This window comes from Charadrius vociferus, unplaced genomic scaffold (assembly GCF_000708025.1).
Source record: "Charadrius vociferus isolate BGI_N301 unplaced genomic scaffold, ASM70802v2 scaffold45, whole genome shotgun sequence".
NCBI classification, from domain to species: domain Eukaryota; kingdom Metazoa; phylum Chordata; class Aves; order Charadriiformes; family Charadriidae; genus Charadrius; species Charadrius vociferus.
In genome coordinates this window covers 1,265,659-1,285,546 of record NW_009648712.1, presented here as the reverse complement: position 1 = coordinate 1,285,546, position 19,888 = coordinate 1,265,659, and the positions used below count along the sequence as shown (strand labels likewise).

General features: G+C 42.0%; 1 protein-coding gene across 1 annotated transcript in view; it reads right to left on the bottom strand.

Annotated features, from left to right (window-relative positions):
• Nucleotides 1–19,888, bottom strand: part of COLEC12 (collectin sub-family member 12) — a 90,317-nt gene that overhangs the window by 8,690 nt on the left and 61,739 nt on the right. The window contains exons 2-3 of the mRNA XM_009886625.1: nt 9,128–9,250; nt 2,257–2,355 (exon numbers count right to left, since the gene is read on the bottom strand). Of these exons, the coding sequence (XP_009884927.1) occupies nt 2,257–2,344 (88 nt within the window). The 5' untranslated portion in view covers nt 2,345–2,355; nt 9,128–9,250. The remainder of the gene's footprint in view (nt 1–2,256; nt 2,356–9,127; nt 9,251–19,888) is intronic.

Here is a 19,888-nt window from a genome sequence, read left to right as displayed (position 1 = left end):
TCAGTCAAGTAGTGCTTGTATCCTCAGTGAAAACTGAATTGTAAGCAGAATTCAAAATATTAAAGAGGTATCAGTAAGTTATGTTTTGAAGTTACAACTGGCTATTGCTAAAAGCTCAGAGGTAAATTTTAGCTATTCATATTTTCTTCCTCCTTTTCTTGGCAGGTGGAATGTCTTCACTGGGATTTAGTACATATCGTTTTAATTTTTTAAAATCTTGGGTTTAGTTTTAAAAAGGTTCTAATACCTATTTTAAAAAAATCTGGGTTAGAGACAAAAGCTTTGCCAGGAGGCTAGTCCATATATGACAGGATATGATGTATTTCTGTTTCTCTCTCTAACATACGACTATTGCTTTTAATGTAATTTATTTTGCTATTATTGTTTCCTCATGTTCTGAGTTTCAGGAAGGCAAAACCTTTAATCTTAGAGGAACATCTCTGCTCTTGCTTACACTGCTCTACAGTATACTTCTGGGAGCTTGCCTGAGTGTGATTAAGCTTTTGAGGCTGCACAGCTCATCAGCCAGGACATAGAAACCAAGGAAATAAGCAGTCAACACTCACTCTCAGGGAAGATTCCCTTTCTTGACCTCAGTCACTTCCCTCTCCTACACCCGGTCCGTATATTTTTGTCCTCATCTAAGTATAGCTATATTTATGAATTATGCAGTCTGAAGTCCATAATTTCTGATGACTCCAAGAGAGGGCAGAATGTCTTTCATAAACTACAGTGAATACAGCTGTGTATGGAGCTTTCTTCCAGGGTATCTGAATGAGGCATGATGGCGACCATCAAATGGTGGCTTGTGAGACTTCAGTCTGAAGTGTTTATGTAGTCTTTTGTGAATGGACATCTTCACAAGCACAGTTCCTCTCCCTGCCACTTGCCTTACTCCAGGATCTTCTCAGCTCTGACGCTATGTTTACCTCTCGGTTATAGCTCAAATTAGATTGTGTTCCTCACACAGCTCTGACAACTGCCACGTCCACATACAGCTGATCCCTGAAGGTCTGTCTTTCATTCACCACATGCTGTTACCTTTTTGGCCCTACAGCAGTTCTCTTACCTTTATGCCTCCCACACACATCGCCTCATAACATTTTTAATTTCCTCCATGGCACTTCCTCCACTTAAATGGGAACTGATGGTCCTGAGCATCTCACTGGCCATCCATCCAGCAGCGTGCAAAAATGTGTGGGTTTGAATGACTCGGAGGTGCTCCAAGTCGTGAAAATTGAATCAGCATAATATAATAACCCAAATACAACCCAAAAGGTTGCATGTGCTTTAAGATGTAACATTTACTTCTGTATATGTATCAGTAAAATACATGCCACTGAATTACTCCATGTCTTTGAACTAAATGCAGTGTGAAAATACTTCAGAATCCAGCTATTTTTTGAGGGCAAAAAGTTGTAAAAATGTATGATCAAGCTGCAAGCAAGTTTTCCTAGAAATGTATGTCTCAATATATGGTTTATGAAGCTAAACAAAATTTATTTCAAGACGGACATGCATATATGTGCATATTAATATTTATATAAAAACTAATTATATAAATTATAAGTCTGTGTATATATAAATTGATAATAAACAACTCTGGTTCCTTTCCAGACAAGGAACAAAGGTACAAATGTACACTTAGTGAGTAGAATCCTTATCCATGATCTTTTTCCATCTTCCTGAAAATTGAGAATTGTGATAGCACTTGCGAGACCTGAACTCATAACAACCTTGTGTCCTGTATTCCCTGAGATGATTAAGAAACATTTTATGGAAGTAATCAACTTGCCTCAAGCATGAAAGTTTTGAACAGCTGATTATTTGTGCATCCCTTAAAATGGCCTTCAGTTTTGAATCTTAATTGCTAAAACAGCATCAGGATGACTGGGTGACAGACTCATTTTATGTAGAATCTCTTGTGCTGTGGAACAGCTTCTGCTATGTTTTACATCTCTACCTCAGAGAAGACTCTCTCCTGAGGACAACCTTTAAGTGTCTGTTTATCTTAGTATAAATGATTTCAGAGTGACTTCAGTGGGAACTGTAAATACTGAAGTATGCTTAAAATGCTGTCCTAAGTAGAGGTGATCTTAACTATATTTAAGTGCTTTCCCAAGCACTTGAGAAATTGGAATAGAACTGTTGTATCTTGTCATAGCCAGAGATTTTTCAGACAAATTTCCTGTCGCTATCTGCCAGGAGAACACCCAAAGCCATAATACAAAGGGGCTTTGCTTGTGTGTAGATTACCTAATTTCTTCAGACCACTCTCCACTTCTGTGAGCTTTTCTGTATATCTTCTGTGGGACGTTTCCAGGCCACCTGTCACATTGTCCATTTTTTCTACAACTAGGGGAAAGAGAACAGTATGTTACAGAAAGAAGGAAAGTGAAATTCTGAAAAAAGTCTGGTAAACAGTAAAGCAAACAAAAAATCCACCACTACCATGAAACAAAAAAAGAAACCACCTTAAAATTGCCGTGTTTGCCACTACACTCTGCTATTGCTCTGTGAAATGTTGGAAGGATAAGCTCCTATCTGCTGGTGGGACCCAGCATTCTTCCAGTTCTTCAGTCTGCCAACTGTCCCCAAACATTTATTTGCTTATGAGCAATCTCTCTCCTGATTAAGGAAATCCCTTTTTTTGGGTTTTCCTCAGGAACCAAGTCCTTTTCTTTTAATAGCATTTCCATGCTCTGAGCACAGTGCTGTGTGGCAAAGGCAGACTGATTGCTAAAGGTTCAGGCATATGAGAGAAGACTTTATTTTATTTTGCTATGAGCTCTTTCTCCTTAAAAAGAATATTTTTTTTTCCTCTGCCCTTTAATCATTAAAAATTGCCACCTGGCTAACAAACTTCGGTGTGAGATAGCACTTTGAAGATGCAATTACTAAATATTTTGGGGATCAGCTTTTAAACATCTTGATAATGGTACAGATCACTCAAAACGGTCTTGAAACCATTCTGCCTCATTAAGATTGAAAGGATGGTCATTCAGCAAGTGAAGATTTATGGCTGCTGTGCTCTTTATTTAGTAATGTCTGAGTCATTTTCTTGTCACTGAGACAATCTGATTATTTGATGGAATTGATATGGAAACAGAAAAAGCAGAGCAACAAATAAAGAGCCCGGAGTGGCTTACAGTGACAAGAATGTGAAATGCTTGCAAGGTTAGAGGCACCCTCCACCTTCCACGCCAAACTTAGTCTAATGTGCTTTCGCATTCAAACCACAACCAGGGCAGAAATTTCTTCTCATCAGCAGATTATTTAGCCCTTGTGCTACACCGGGAGCCGAATGGATGTGCACCAACCCTGGGAGAGGCTACACGAGTTATTGTGCCACTCCCCCCTTTCAAAGAGAAGAAATAAGTGTTTCCCATGTCTTGAGATAGTGAAGCCAATCCTGTAAACCTGTGTGGGGTAGGGAGTACCGCTAACTTTATCTGTGAGATAATCTGCAGCTAGGAAATAGCCTCATAGAAGTTGTTGCTACGTGAAGATTTGGTTTTTTACGAGAAGTGGAAATTTAGAGGATCTTTTGCTGCTTATGAGAAACCACAAGAATCTCAGAGCTTTAAAGTGTAGTTCACGAAGTGCTCCTTCTTTATTAACTTTTGCCCTTCTTTTTCTGACTCTGGGAACCCCAGTTACACAGCAGGCTTTCATTGCTTCCCCCAAACCAACAGGAGAAACAGCAGGCCAAGATTATCTTTGGTGCAACTGCACCGAGGTGAGTGGAGCTACAACAGAGAAAAAGTCTTGAAGTTTTCAGAGAGGCCAGACACCTTTTGGTGAATTACCTGCCTGCTCCTTTCTACGCTGCTAACAAGCTAGTAAAACAGAGACTGCTGTGTGCATAAACATAGAGTCAGAGTGCAACTTTCTGTATTTGGGATGATGGCGTATGGCTTGCTAAACACCACATCCGGGCTAAAATAATGGCTTTGCTTTTTCAGAGGGACCATTGCTTAATACCTTCTGCTTTAGAAAGCATCCCCCCACCTCCCATATAGCATTAATGTTTCACTGGTTCTTCTGCCCATTAAAGTTATTTATCAAAATGCTGTATGCCATTTTTTCTAAATGAAGCCAGTGTTGATTCTCTGTTTGCCCTGCCCAACTGTCTTCCCGGCTGCAGCCCAGATCAGCAAAGGTCTTTCAGTTACTTCTTACACACCACTGATGCATGCATACACCTATACATCACATGCAGTGCGCATGGGGACTACACTTGCCATTTCCTTCTGGCTAGCTCTAGGCAGCTCCTTGTTCAGTTTGTGGTGTTCTGCTTTGTTTCTGGATAGTCATTGCAAAGGACATGGCTCTCTCTGGGCGTTTAGACAGGACCTCGTGAAAGCATCTGGATTTAAAAAGCAGGCCTATTCCAAGTGTTTCTGCTGGACCTGTGCCTTGACTAGCAATGTCTCATCACCTATGGGTCTCATTAATTCAGATTTAGTGCAATATTCACCTGTTTTCTCCAGTTATGCAATACGCTTAGAGTTGGTAAATGAATATATATTACCAACAATGAAAGGAAAATGTAGTTTCTTCCTTTTGCTGTTCAATTGAATGCCAGTTAGTACTTCAGATCTGCCTCTACTGGCAGTTAGATGAGATTGGATGCAATTAAAGATACAACAACATATGCTATTTTGATTGCTGAAAGTAAAAAACCAAAACATCCCACACTAAAAAGACTGAAGGTGGTCTGTAGCTATGGACATTCTTTGTGTGGAACACCCCAAAAATTCATCAAAGCAGGACTTTAATCACAAGCCTTACTGGTATTACTGACACTTGGCCATGATATGCAGGGAAGACCATGCCTGGACTCTGCTCACTAATGAGCGTTGTTAAAAGGTCTTTCAGTCCCCAGCAGCTTGTCTCCTACAGAAAGTAACAGCTTTTAATTCTAACATGTAACTGGATGTCAGACAGCAGCCCTGGATCGGGAGGGCTGACATGACACTTAGTGGGAAGATGCTGGTTTAGAGAGGCTGGGAAGAGAAGGCTGTTTTCAAATACAGAAGGTATTGATTTTTGTCTATTTGACACTAAACTGGTGATGACTTACCCAGATTAACTGATGCAAAGTGCAGAATTAGCTATATCAGGCAAACCATTTCCTGTATTTTAATTCTGTTTCCCCTCAGAGGGCAAGTCAGTCCTGTCTTGTGAAGTGTAGAGGAGAGAGGCCAGAGCCAAGTTCAAACCACCCAGCTCCAGCAGCAGAAACAGTAAAGGTCTCTGCAAACGTGAACTGTGGGGTTAGCTTAAGGATTCCCAATGATGCAGGCTAAGCTGAATTTTGTCATCCCATAGACAAACCAATGAATATATTTGCTTTATACGGGGACAGGATCTTAGCCTCCACGGTCAAACAAATGTTGGGACTGGAGGACTTGATCTCATGCCCAAACTCCTTCCCCAAGCAAGTTGTAGCTTATTTACTTTCTTGCCACTGCCCTGCAAGTGGAAAGGATGAAGTCTGGGGAGAAGTAAAGAGCTGTGGCCAAAGTAGGTTTTGTTGCTCTTGCTGTCAAAAAGCATCATATGGATGGATGTTCTATTATTGGGAATGTCTTTCCTTCCTGGCAGTACCTCCCACCACCATCTCTGGATGGAGCCTTCAGTGGCAGGTAAGCAGCATGTGGAGCACTCTCAGGATTGGATGTCAACATCTGGGGAATGCCCCGGCCTTGAACAGCTGCTTCCCATCTTCTCCAGAAACAGGCAAAGGCAAAACAGGCAGACCGGCCGTAACATCCCTTATGAAGGCCACTCTGCTCCTCCCAACAGTCTGCCGCTCTCAAAAATGCAAAGTCTGTCTATGCCTTAAGCTTGCTTTTGGATAGCTTCACCTTATTTCTCAGCTTGGTCAGATTCTCACTACATTATCATCTCACTTTCTGACAAGATCACTGTGAAAAATGTGGTAAAGACCCTCCAAAAGAAGCCAAGAACAGTGAGGACTGTCTGCACTTGAGCCACTATTTCAGAAGCAGGGACACAATGTGCCATCTCACCAGGATGTGTTGGCCCTAGGTAATGGCAGGCAAACTCTGTCTGGGAGACAGATAAAAGATGTAGATGAAAGTTGGGCATCAGTGAAGAAACCTAAAAACAGGGACTGACCAGAGAATGAGAACTATCAGAAATTCAAGCTGAGCGCATGCTAGCTTCCCTCCCTGGAGGGAGTCACAGGAAGATCACTCACCTTCAGTACGCTAATCCGACACTGGCTGCTGCCAGAAAAATGCTAACTTTGTATTTTGCATTTAATTTAAGAAAATATGCGTAAAAAATTACCGATTGCTTTATTAATGTTTTAAACAATAACTTAGTATGTCTTCTTAAAGCAAACTAATAGTAAACGCAGCGTGTTATTCCTTCATGACCTCGATGTTTAATTCATGTTTTGGTTTCAGGTTTCTCCAGTCTACTATGTAATTTTTACCACCAGTTTGGAGGTTTGTTCTATGTTGACTTTGCCTCCCATTGAGTTATTTTTTTGCCTGCCATATTTAATCCACTGATTAGTAGTTTTAACGTTTTAAATCACAAAGGATATCTAAATACCACGTAGGAAATGAAAGTTTTAAAAGTAGTTTTGGGCTTTATAAACAGAAGTGTGGGAGGCAAATTTAATGGAAACTTAGCTAAGAGACTGAAAGAATTCCTGATGCCAGCAGAATTCCTTCTTTCAGTGTAGTATTGCAATAAAAAAGACAAGCCAAACTCTGATGCAGAGAGGAGAGTTCAAGAGCTCTATAAAATTTTATTTTGAGTTTTGTTCTTCCTTTAAGGCCTAATTCCTTCCCAACAATCAAAAATATTGCAGTAATTCCTTTGAATACGTACCACCGGCTGGGGTTTTGTCTAACTCATGTTTTCCCTGCAAATTAGTGCTCAGGCACTGTGGAGACGAAGCTCTTAAGCTTCACGTAGAAAGGGCAAAAGTAATGCCTGACGTACGACCATTTGCTGTTTGGTGTTACAGAAAGGATACCTGGGATTAAACAGGACTTTTCTCCAGCATATATGTCTTTCCCCTGGCATTCAGGTGGAGCAGTCACCAAGTCCATTAGCGGTGGAGCAGTGCTAACCAAAATGTCTTAAGGTCTATGAGGAAATGTGCATTATCCACCTTGCTATAATCTTTTTCCCTGTTTTTTTTTTTGTTTGGTTTTGTTTTGTTTTGTTTTATTTTGGGGTTTTTTGGGGAGAGGAATTTCTTTTGTCCTTGCCCTGGATAGATGTGGCTTGGTACTGCTATGACAGAAAGACCAGTCCCCGGTCAGGCACCAATGACTACTTAGTGCAAGAAGGGGGTTTAGAAATCAGAGTGAAGATGGGGCCTCAAAATGAGAGCAAAGTCTGGGGAAAAGACAGTGCTAGAGGTCCCCATAGAGAAAGAAGCTTGAAAACTGTGGATTGAAATGAGGAAGAGAAACTCCCTGTCCCAAAGAGATCTTTTGGACAGTTTCCTTATTGCTATTGCTTCCTACACACACATGAACAAACATTTGGCAAAGCAAGATATAGAGCAATGGTCCCTCCAACTTGTATGCTGTTTCCGATGCCAAGTGAGGTCTGAGTCTTCTGGTGAGCCCCACAACTGATGGCCTTGTATAAATCTCTCTTGAGGAAAATTCTGCTAAATCTTAGGCATTTAGTGGCTGGGTTATAGCCCAGAAGGATCCCATCCTCATCTTCTGTAAGCAGATCTCTGCAGATTTATATCTCCAAAAGGCCTAAGTTTGTCCTCCCCTAGTCCATATAACCAAATGATCTTATCTTTATAGACCAAGAACAAGTTTTTGGATCCTGGAAAGGCTTTTTTTTCCTCAGAATCTGACTTCCAGAGACCAGTTACACATTCTTCAGGAGAATGTCTGACCAGCTATATATGTACTGCATTTCTTTACACTTGATTTTAATTTGCCACATTCTGTCTGCTGTACCATGAAAAAGGAATACCTATGTGTTTCTATCTGTCCTTCACATTCTTTCATGTCCCTGGCTAAATCTTCCGTCTAAATCAAGAAGTTTTAATTTTCTTCCTACTCAAAACTGTACCAAATCCTCCGAAATAAGTATTTATCCCTTTCTATTTCTACAATTTCCTTTTCTTTCACTGGCAATGGACCAGAGGTGATGTCAGCTCTGCTATGAGCACAGCTGTTGGAGGCACAGGACACACTGCATGCTAATCACATGAATATTTACCCAACTTCTTGGAGGGGTTTTGAAGCTACTCTCAGAGCCATACTCAAGCAGCTAGTTTAAAGCTAGCTTGGTTTTCTCCGCAACGTGCTGCAATGTCCTGTTATAATACTCACAATGATGTTATCCACTTTCTTTTTCTTACCAGAAACTCAGGTTTTACTTAGTTAGCATATTATAACTGTGACTGCACCTCAAGCAGACATTTACATCAAAACATTCATAAGAATGCCTAAGTGGCTACAGTTAATTACTGCTGAAGGCATATGGGAATTTTAAGCTGTGCTTTCCAATGTGCCCTACCCATGACTTGCACAAATGAAATTTTCTCCATTACTGGGTTGCCCAACTACCAGAACCTTTGAAATTACTGTCAAAGGCATCTAAGCATCTTTGTTCATCAAAATAATTGTAGATAACTCAATACATTGGCACCTCCTGGGTCAATCTTTCTTCCAGATATTCCATAATAATATTGATCCTATACTTTGTTCCTGTGATAAATATTATATTAGTAGACTATTCCTGTCTCTCCCATTAAGAAGGACATTTATTCTGGAAAGGTGTGATACATGTAAAAGAGCTCAGTGAAATCAAGGTATAGCACATGTTACAGAGCTTTGAGTCTTCCACTTAGTACTCCTTCATGGTGGATGAATGATCATTTTCTAATTTTTTTCTTTTCTTTCAAATGTCTAATCTAGTTTCAAAACTTCCTAATTGTTTGAAAGTGAAAATCTAAGGTTTTAGTTTGTTGTTCTGTGTGTACAAAAAGCCAACATTGTCAAGGTATTGATATTTAAGGTGAAATGTGATAAATTTCCTGTTTGTCTAATATGTGGAAACTTGCTTGGCTGAAAGTGAAATGATGGGCTCAATGCATACATACCTTTGTATCCCAGAATGGCTACTGTGATTGTTAACAGGGCGCATAAAATATATAATAAGATGATGGAAAACTTCAGTGCCCAGTTATTTTTACATTTGGTACATTGAGTCCCCTCCTGAATACCTGCAAAAGAAGATTTTAAGAATTTTAAAACAATGGCAAAGAACACATTGGTGGTTTTATCTCCCCATTTCCTCTCCTCCATTTTCTAAAGAACAAACTATTTACGTGAGCAGATGATATCTGGGTGCCTATTTGCCTATTCTGCCAGGATAGCCTATACAGTGGTTAAAGCATCAGCTTAGTGATACAATCCCTTTGGGATTTTAGCATGTGGAAGAGAGTAGGTTCTGCTTCACTGGAAAACCTGTGGCTTTCCTTAGAGATAGGACTGCTTTCCGATTGTGCTAACAAGACTATGGTGAGCTCTGGAAGTCAAATGTTTATTAGCATCCTCTTTGTCAGGCATCACACCGCAGCAGCTTGCTCTTAGTCTCCCTACAGGGGCAACAGGAGACAGCAAACGCTCCAGCAGAAGGACAATACAGAAACAAAACAGCATTGTGAAAACCTGGTAGGAGTACTGGTCCTGCTTTGTAACCATTACCACAAATGGTTACCATGTGAATACTTTCTTTCCATAATGAGAGAGAGTTTTTTCTTATTTTTGGGGGGTTTGGAGAATACTGTTTCCACAGAAAAGAAGGGGTGCTATACTGGTAAAGGTACTGGTACATCTATACCAACAGAAAAATGTTGGTGAATTTCCCCTTGCGGACAAGTTTAAGAACAAGGGCCTCAAGTTGATGAGAGGAAACAGGTCTTTACTATTTTGTATTTGAGCTTTTTGCAGAATGGTTTGGTATCATTGAGTCTATTAGGAAAGCAATATTCCTCTTTTCTCTACGTGCTCTTCAGGAACAGCTCAACAATGTTGGAAGCGTTGATTAAGTTACCAAGAAATTAATCAGAAACACAAACATGCAAAAATGTGAAAAGTGGACCACTGTGCTGGAACGAATGGGTGGGATTTATCCCTCCTGCCAATATGCAGGCCAGGATTAATGTAGCTTTCTGTGTCTGTCAGAAAATGCATTTCTTTGATATTTTACTCTATTTGTGTACTATTAGGGGAATCCCACAGGAACGCTTTAAGCTCTAATAAATTCTATGTACCAGATTACTTAACTAATCAAAACTTGCTCCGTAGCTTTTTATGAGTAACTTATATTTCCCCTGAGGCCTAACCCACAGATGATTTTACTTTTCCCAACTCATGACCTTCTGCAGAGCTTTTTTTTTTATTTTTCATTTTTTAAGAGAAAAGCACAGGCCACTTCCCCTGGGTTCACAGAGGACGGGTGACCGACATATCAACTTAAGTCAACTGTATTTCTCTTTCAAACAACTGCATTTTCCAGTGACTTCCTTAAGACCAGGGTAGTTGAAGGAGGGATTACCATATTGGAGCAACTCAGGAAAAGGATTTGTACAAAGTTTATTTGACAAGGCATTTTCCTCAATTCCCTCTGCACGTATACTAGCTGTGGATAAGGCAGAAGTGCATCTCTCACAGGTCAGACCACTTTCCACATTACGTCATCTCATTTTTTTTCTAAACTTTTCAGCTATGACATCACGTTCTGCTGATGAAAGTGATGTCATAGATTTGGGTTCCTTGGGGTTTAGGCATAATATCAGTTGGGAACATTCAGTTCTTTTTTCAGGAACACGAACATTAGAGGAAAATCAGACAAATTGTAAGCATAAACCCGAGAACAGAAACTCCAGAGGGAAAAGGCTTCTTTCCTGCCTGTGCAGGTGGGAGGGAAGGGAGCTGGCACAGAGACGAGCAGTTGCATAGCCCATTTATTGGTGACTAGGATTTGGAAGGCTGATACCTCCTACACCACAAAAGAAAAAGTGAAGACTCCACAATTCAATAGCCAAGTTTGCTTATGGATCCTGATGTATGGGCTGGTTTGCTTTGTTTGGTTGACAGTCTCAAGAAGTTTGCTAGAGGGGAAGCTCTGCTTGCTGAAAAAGCTGGAGAGGGAAAGTGCAGTTTTCTAAGGTTTTGCAGTAGGTATTCAGAGACTGAAATCATGTCACAGGGGGAACTCGTGGTGTCTGGAGCACCATTTTGCTGCTCTTAGCTGGTACTAACAGGTTCACTGAGCCCCTATGTGCTGAATGCAAGGTTCCTCTGCCAACGGCTTGAAAATTCGGATTCCAATCCTGTAAGTCTTTGTACATCCCACATATCAAAAAATATGAGAAGCCTGGGGCACAAAGCACATCACATTCACCTTCTAAATATACAGATAACAGAAAGCTTGATCTTATTTTAATGTTAATGGAAGCAGCGCCAGATCCATAACTGGGAAGACTGATAGACTGCAGAGGTACAAAGCACAGAGAAAGGCAGAAATGAAAACAAAACCTTTGACAGCAACTGCACATAGAAAAGTTTCGCTTGATTACAATCTCATATTAAGATTACTCATTTTATGACATGACCTGCTTTCTGTCACCGTACTCCAGCTTCCTGTGTAGTGTAATGAGCTGAAACTTTGTTGATGTCACTGGATGTGCTGCAGTTCAGCATCTAGCATCATGTACATTCCAGTGCTTCATAAGGATCTTGTTTCACTTGCCTCAGTCCTCTCTATCACTGGTTCAATAAAACAGCACTTTGGCTTTTCGGAACTTTTACTTTCAGCGTATTTCAAACTGACATCAGAGCAGCACCCCAACAAAAGCCAGACCTTTCCATCCTTTAACAGTCCACTGCTGTTGGTATCAATAACATAAACACAGCGTACTAAAGCGATCATACAGGCAGGAGAGATCCCATTAACTAAACTGGGCTGGAACTGTGTATTGCATTGCCTGCTGGTGCTTTCTGCCTGTCAGCTTAAAACTGCATCTGACTGCCATCGAACCCCCGCTACCCTCATCTAACGTGCCCCAGGTCCAGGGCTGGAGTAAAAACCCAGGGAGCTCTAACAGGCTCCTTTGTTTTTCTTTGCCTAGAGATGGACACAATAAAGCTTTTCAGAGGTATTAAATTTACTCTTTATTGCAAATATGGCTGACTTTCTAGTTTACTAAACATATAAAAATTACTAAAGATTACTAAAGAGGTACCTTGAAAAAAAGATTTGGAAGGCTCATTCTGATGTCTTTCTGTGCAGTTAAATAATCCAGGCTATGAGCAAAGGTAAAAGCCAGGAACGCAACCCTCTCTGTATAGGGATGAATTACAGTGTAACAAGAGCTCCACAACCTCCCCAAGCACAGAGCGGGGCTACAGCTTGCCCTGTTGCTCTTCCCCACTACCCTGATTAAGGACCAAACCCAAATAAGATTGTTTTGATACAGGAGATGCATTTCGTCCATGCTGTGAGGCCACTTAATTTTATTGAAGGGTTGCTCTGAAAAGACGTGATAGCCAAAACATGAAGCAACAACAGATGGGAGATGATTTCAAATGCGCACTGTGATTACACAAAACCCAGCAGGTTGGCATAAAATTATACAGGTTTATCACAAGCCTGAGTCTCAAGACTTGGAGGCGCCCATGCTTGGGCTTCAATTTGACAAAGTTCCCCAATTTTATGCACTCGACTGCTTGCTTTCATGGCTTACACAAAATGCAGTGTTCTTCCAGGAGATGTGTAACCTCTCATCTGGAAAGCTGTAGCGTAAATGTGCCAGGAAAGACGCTACACACGCATGCCATTGACAGAACATATGTAAAACCTGCAAAAGGGGGTTCTCGGCTGAAGTCAACTCTTCTCCATTTGTTGTTGTTGCTCCCAGTGCAGCACACTCCTCTCTGTCCTGTACACGTGTTTTCAATGTTGGTCTGCTCCCAGACATTTGTCACTCACTTCCAAACCCAGGGAGCCAGGGTCACTTCCGCATGATGTGCATTTCTCACTGTTGATTTGATCAACGTTTAATAAATATCAGATGGGACACACTGTGCCTCATTTCGCTGGACACATGCTTTTTTCCATTCCTTTCCCTGACTTATTTTAATAAGAGCTCTGGTTTTTCTGTCTCACTGTTGGGAAGACATCTGGCCAAACAGACAGCGACCTAGTACAAAGGGATCCTGCTGGCTCACATGCTTTGGGGACCCCCTTCTCTGCAAACCAAGATGGTCACAAAAAAATATGCAAGTGAGACATCCCCCTGTTACCAGGCTTTGTAGTATTTGTTTTTATAGCATTGCATTCCAGTGACTGAAGACTTTGTTCTCAAGCAGGGGGTATACATCTGCAGATTCCTTTTGGGCTCCAGATAAGCAGAGGTTTTGCTGGAGGAGGAGCTGGGTTTTTTGGTTGTGGGTTTTTTTTGTTGGTGTTGTTGTTCCATGTTTCTTAATGGGAGACTAAGTATCTTTGGTCTTTGACATGGAGTAACCACCTTACAAAATGCCTGACTCCTCAACTATATTATGGTTCAGGAGCACATCGTTGAACACTCGAATATTATATGCACACATGTTTTTTTTCTGAATAATTCGTTTAGAAGTATTTGTCACTCTGTCCTTTTCTTAGCTCTTGCTGCAGGATCTTAGGTGGCCTCATAATAATTCTGCTAGCAGATTGGTTTTAACAAAGATGCAAGGTTTGCTTCGTAACCCTGACAAAAAATGTGCTGATAAGATGATTGAAGAAATGTAGTGCAGGAAATGAAAATGCATACATTAGTTAGGAGGGGTTTTCCACAGTGTGTTTCATTGAAAAGAGATAGCATCCCTTCAATTTCAGAAGGAAGACTGCAAGCCCAGTTTGCAGCCATCAAATGATAAAATTCTCAAAGCTAATGTTTTCAAAACTGATGAGCAGTAGATCTAACAGTTATATTTAAAGGGACCTGAGCAAACTGCGTACATCTAGTTCCAATCCCCCTGCCATGGGAAGGTACCTCTGCCGATGGCAGAGGGGTTGGAACTAGATGATCTTTAAGGTCCCCTCCAGCCCAAACCATTCTATGATTCTATGATTCAACATGTAGGTAGGAATCAAATACTGAGAGGTACTTAACCATGCAGAGTTGCAACAGGCTCCCAGTGGGTGCCTATCTCACTTGCAAAAGTATCCCATGAGGAACCCATCTCTCAGTTTAAATAACTAAATGCCTTGAAAACCCTGGCTGTAAGTGCTTAAATTCAGTCACCCAAGTGTAAAATGGTAGTTTTTTACTAATATGCATGACTAGCCATTAGGAAAGTAAGTCTGTCTCTTAGGACAGAGAGGATTTTAAAATTGAGGTCTATAATCACGTACATACATACATACATATATACACACATACATATTTATGTTCAGATATACATAAAAATATTTGCGTGTATATGTTTTTTACAGAGAAGCGTTTGTACTGACACAAAACCAGCATATTACATTAGCACACTCAAATCAAAAGCAGATGCATCTTTGCCAGCAATAAACTTTGTATAGCTTTGAGATTTCTGGATCCATCCAGCCACATAATTCAAAGTGAGATTTTTGTCTTCTCTTCTGTGTGGTGTCACAGGTTATTAACCTACCCTTCACGAAAACAGTTCCTGTGATCCTCTATGAATGGTTTTGTTGCAGTTAGCAAAACTGATGATTCGACAGCTCCCTATGACTAACCTACCTGAGAAAGCAATCATTCTTTATAATAGTTATAAATAGCAAAAACTGAGACTGGTTTATGCTTTTTTAATTATTGTTTTGAGATAAATCACCTTCCTTCAGTTTACAGTATGTTTTTACACTAAAAAGGCTATAACTTGAGCTAGGTGTAAATAGACACCCTAAATTTTTCCTAGCTAATGTGTAAAGGTCCATGCCCACCCCCAAGTCACTGGATGGAAATTTAGCATGAGGCTGCAGCCATGGGAAGCATAGCACGTACTGGGGCTCCTCCGCACAGCTGCCCCTCTAGCTGCTGCACAGTGCCCCAGCCCCTCTCCAGCTCTGCGACTTAAATGCTGCTGGACAACCCCTCTTGGTAGGATAAGTGTGGCTAAAAGAGCAGACATCATGGTTTTTGTGCTACCAGTCTGCAGGGGAGTGCCGAGCCCTTAGGCTGCAGTTATGAAGCACCTGGTTTGGGAGAGCCATGCTGCTGCCTTCATTCAAACTGAGTCATTCCTCACACCACAGCTCCCTCATGTGTGCACATCCATCCCCAGGGCTTGGCTGGGAAGAGCTATTGACCAGGCAAACCAAGGCCCTTTCTTGTACATCTGTTGGGTTTGCATGGCCAGGTTTTGGCAGCAGGGGGGCTACAGGGGTTGCTTCTGTGAGAAGCTACTAGAAGCTTCCCCCGTGTCCGACAGAGCCAATGCCAGTCAGCTCCAAGATGTACCTACCGCTAGGCAAGGATGAGCTCATCAGCGATGGTGGTAGTGCCTCTGTGAGAACATATTTAAGAAGAGGAATAAAACTGCACAACTGCAGCCAGAGAGAGGAGTGAGAATATCTGAGAGAAACCGCTCTGCAGACACGAAGGTCAGTGAAGAAGGAGGGGGTGGAGGTGCTCAAGGCACCAGAGCAAAGATTCCCCTGCAGCCTGTGATGAAGACCATGGTGAGGCAGGCTGTCCCCCTGCAGCCAATGGACGTTAATGGTGGAGCAATATCCACCTTCAGCCCATGGAGGACTCCATGCCAGTGCAGGTGGATGCCTGAAGGAGGCTGTGACCCCATGGAGACCCCACGTTGGATCAGGCCCCTGGCAGGACCTGGGACCCTGTGGAGAGAGGAGCCCACACTGGAGCAGGTTTGCTGGCAGGACTTGTGACCCAGTGGAGGACCCACACTGGAGCAGTCTGTTCCTGAAGGACTGCATGCCATGGACAGGACTCATGCAGGAGCAGTTCGTGAAGAACTGTAGCCCGTGGGAAGGACTTATTTTGGCGAAGTTTGTGGAGAACTGTCTCCCATGGGAGGACCCCATGCTGGAGCAGGGGAAGTGTGTGAGGAGTCCTGCCCCTGAGGAGGAAGGACCAGCAGAGACAACGTGTAATGAACTGACAGCAACCCCCATTCCCCATCCCCCTGCGCTGCTTGGGGGAAGGAGGTAGAGAAAATCGGGAGTGAAGTTAAGCCCAGGAAGAAGGGAGGGGTGGGGGGAAGATGTTTTAAGATTTAGCTTTTAATTCTCATTACCCTACTCTGATTTGATTGGCAATAAATTAATTTAATTTTCCCATGTTGTTTCGCCCATGACAGTAACTGGTGAGTGATCTCTCCCTGTCCTTATCTCAACCCATGAGCCTTCCGTTATATTTTCTCTCCCCTGTCCAGTTGAGGAGGGGAGTGATAGAGCGGCTTTGGTGGGCACCTGGAGTCCAGCCAGGGTCAGCCCACCACGGGAACATCATAAAACAGGGGTGATGGTACTGATTTGTGTCCGCTGTCCGCTTTGCTCTTTGCTCAGCCTCTTGCCATCATTTCCTCTCCGCTTGGCCCTGAGGGGGCACATGAGTGCCAGCCTTCCTCCCACATCCACAGCCTCTGCAAGCCCAGTCTCCACAATGGCAATGGTCCTGCTCACCCAGGTGGTGCAGTGCTGGCTTGCGGGCAGGTGGATTGCGACAGCCTGCTTAACTTCATTCTCAGATTTTTACAATGCCATTGGAAAAAATATTTAGCACAAAAATGCTGTCATTTGTTCCAGAATTTACTAGCTTTGCTTCTGGTTTTGTAATCAAATAGGGATAAATGCAAGCTATGCTTTTTTTGAAAAGGGTTCTAGTTATTTACTAGGAAGCAATTAAAGCAGCAAAGCTTGAAACCTAAGCAGTGGGTATGGACTCATCTAACTTGTGCCAGTTTTCCTATGCCAGGTGGAAAATCATGAAACATGGCAGCAAGACTGCGGCTGAAACAGCCACTCTGTATTTCAAGTAAACACTGCAAGACACAGAGCCTCTTTCTTCATAAATTAATAAATAAATGGACCAACCCCAAACCACTCCATCCTCACAGGTTTCTACAGTGTCCTGCATAACCCGGTCGCCCCATTACATAGCTGACAGCGTGTACGAATAACCTCTAGAGAGGCAAAAACACACCTCAAAAGCCTGTTCTGAGAATTTGTGCCTCAAAAAAGCTGTTCAACTGCTGCCGGGACCAGTGGTGGCAGTGCCTGTGATTTTATCCTGAGCTTCGCACCGTGGGACTTCTTTCCCACCCTGGTGCCCCTTTCTTGCAGCTACATCATGATGAGAGACTTTCAGCTTGCATTTTAGAACAGCACATTCCCGGACTGTTAAAAAAAAGAACTGGGAGGAGGAGGAGGCATTCCTTACGGCTGAAGGTCAGAAGACAATAGAATAATCCACCATTGACAGTTTTTTTCATAATCCTGCCTCTAAAGAGCCACTGTCACCACTGAGGGGGCAATGCTGGGGCTGGGGCCAGCAGGGCTTACTATGTCCCTTATCTCCTGAAGCTGAAGGCAGACGCGAGGTGGGCACTTTTTCCAAAGAGCCCAGGGTACTTCAGTGGACATGGGGGTTTATCTTCTCTGGGACACCTTGGAAAAACCGTACCCTTGACAATCTGTAAGTTGCAGCCTGAAGCAGGAGAGGCCGGGCAAATTCTCCTCCACTAGACTGAGTCTGTCGGAGGCAGCGGCCACTTCTCGTAAATCCAAATCCCACATCTGACATAATAAAGAGCCTCAGAGGGCCAACACTATTATCTCTGGAAAGCTTTCAGCCTAAGAAATACTTTATTCTATGCAATGTACACAAACCCTTTCATTAAAGGAGGGGAGAACCCTCATTTTCAGCCTGACCATCATCTCTCACTTATTTATATAACCCAGCCAGCATTTTCTCTCTGGCTTTGTTCTTCCTCACAGTAGACCAGAGATTCACAATGAATTGTCAGGAATCCTAATTATACACTTCAACAACCATCACCATTTAATTATATAGTATTACCAAACAATGGCCTACTGTGATTAAACACTAAATATCTTAATTGAAAGGATACAAAAAGCCCAACCACAACACAGGCTACACAAAGACTGCTGAGTATCTGAACTGTACGTTAGGCAAATATTATGAGCAGAACTGAAGGACCAGCATGGTAAATTTTAAGAAAAAAGTCATGGATTTGCAACAGTTTAAGGTCCAGCCATAGCAATGCGGTAAGAATATCACACCACCAGAGGGTCCAACATCCCATAGACTATTACATTTAAATACGCGTCTAGAGCTTAACTCAAACCAGAACAAAACCCAGCAAGTGCTGGTGCTTTCAAATAACTGTCTGGAACAAGGGAGATGTGTCTGTCCTCAGTTACTGAAAATAAAGCAAGGGATCTCTCAGTGTACGTCTCTGGAACTAAACCCAAAAATCTAATTAGGATGTTCAGAAGATGCGAGAAAAACTACAACAGTTAAAAGAAAATAAAAATCATATATGAAATTGAAGACCTGTTCAATGACAGGCAAGACTGCCATGATACATCACAGCAAAGAGCCTCTCACAAACTCTATCCCAACAGAGAGGAATTTACACTTACTCACAAGAAGACATATTAGCCAGATATATGGGGAGATCAAAGCCAGATCTTTAGTTTGTGCAACAGACCGCTAAGACAACCTGAGGATATTCCATCCAATGACTTAATTAAAACTAGAGTGAACAAAGCATTAACAAAGTCACAGAAGGAATCCCTCCTTCAGAGTTACGGTATTTGGCCAGATGGGGAAGTAATGCCATTTCCAAGTCTGCGCCCTTCACTTTAAAATAAACAAGCTTCCTAATGAAACATAGCTCCTAATTAAGATGGTATAATTTGATGATTAATGTACATGATTTTTAGTCTTAATTGAAATTACATTCGACTGAAAGGAGGAAAAAAGGTAACACACTCAAAGTGTGTATTTCCCCTAACATTCTCTATTTTTTCAACACAGATTTAGGTGTTAGTGACCCTAGTAATGGTGTTACATCAACTGGTAGGTAGAAAAAAAAAAAAGCTCTGTGCATTGTGGCTTTTGAGATACATTTCTTTAAGAGGGCAACATGATCTTGTCTGAGGCTGATTGTGGTAGTTGCCGATACCGCCGGCAGTGACACCTCTACCGCAGAGCGACTCACCGGGGACGTGGTGAAGTCATCCAGAGCACAGATGGAAAAGCCACTCTCTTAAGGGGAAGCTTTCACCTTTAGTTTTACTAACTTATTCTGGAACAAAGCTAAAAACATTGGATCACTGGTTTACAAACCAAAGAAAAGCTCGCCCTTGCCAAATGAAGACTCCAGTCATGCACAACGAGGCAACATTTTGTATTCACTGATGCTGCCACAAATGCTATTCCAGCTATCTACAGAAATTAAACTTTTTATGTGCCTGCACAAGTCAAACAGGAACACTCAGAGACCATCTGTTCCATGGACGTTTCTGTGCAGGTACACATGCGCTTACGCACACATCTAACACGGTCGAAGCAGGTCATTCGTTTAAGGGCATTATAAAGTCCCATGTGTCTCTGCACAGTGTACTTTTAAACTCTTGTAACTCATATGAATCTAACCCAGTTTTCACTAGTAGTCAGAAGCATGCTGGATGCCCTTCTTGTTCATTTATTTTTTCTTGTTAATTTATTTCCACTCCTACCTGGTGGAGTGGAATAAAGTAAAGTTTCAACCATATTTGATGGCATAAAAACTGTATTTCTCTTTTTCCATTAAGGAAAAATCCAAAGCTGCTTTTGATGAGGTTTTCAGCA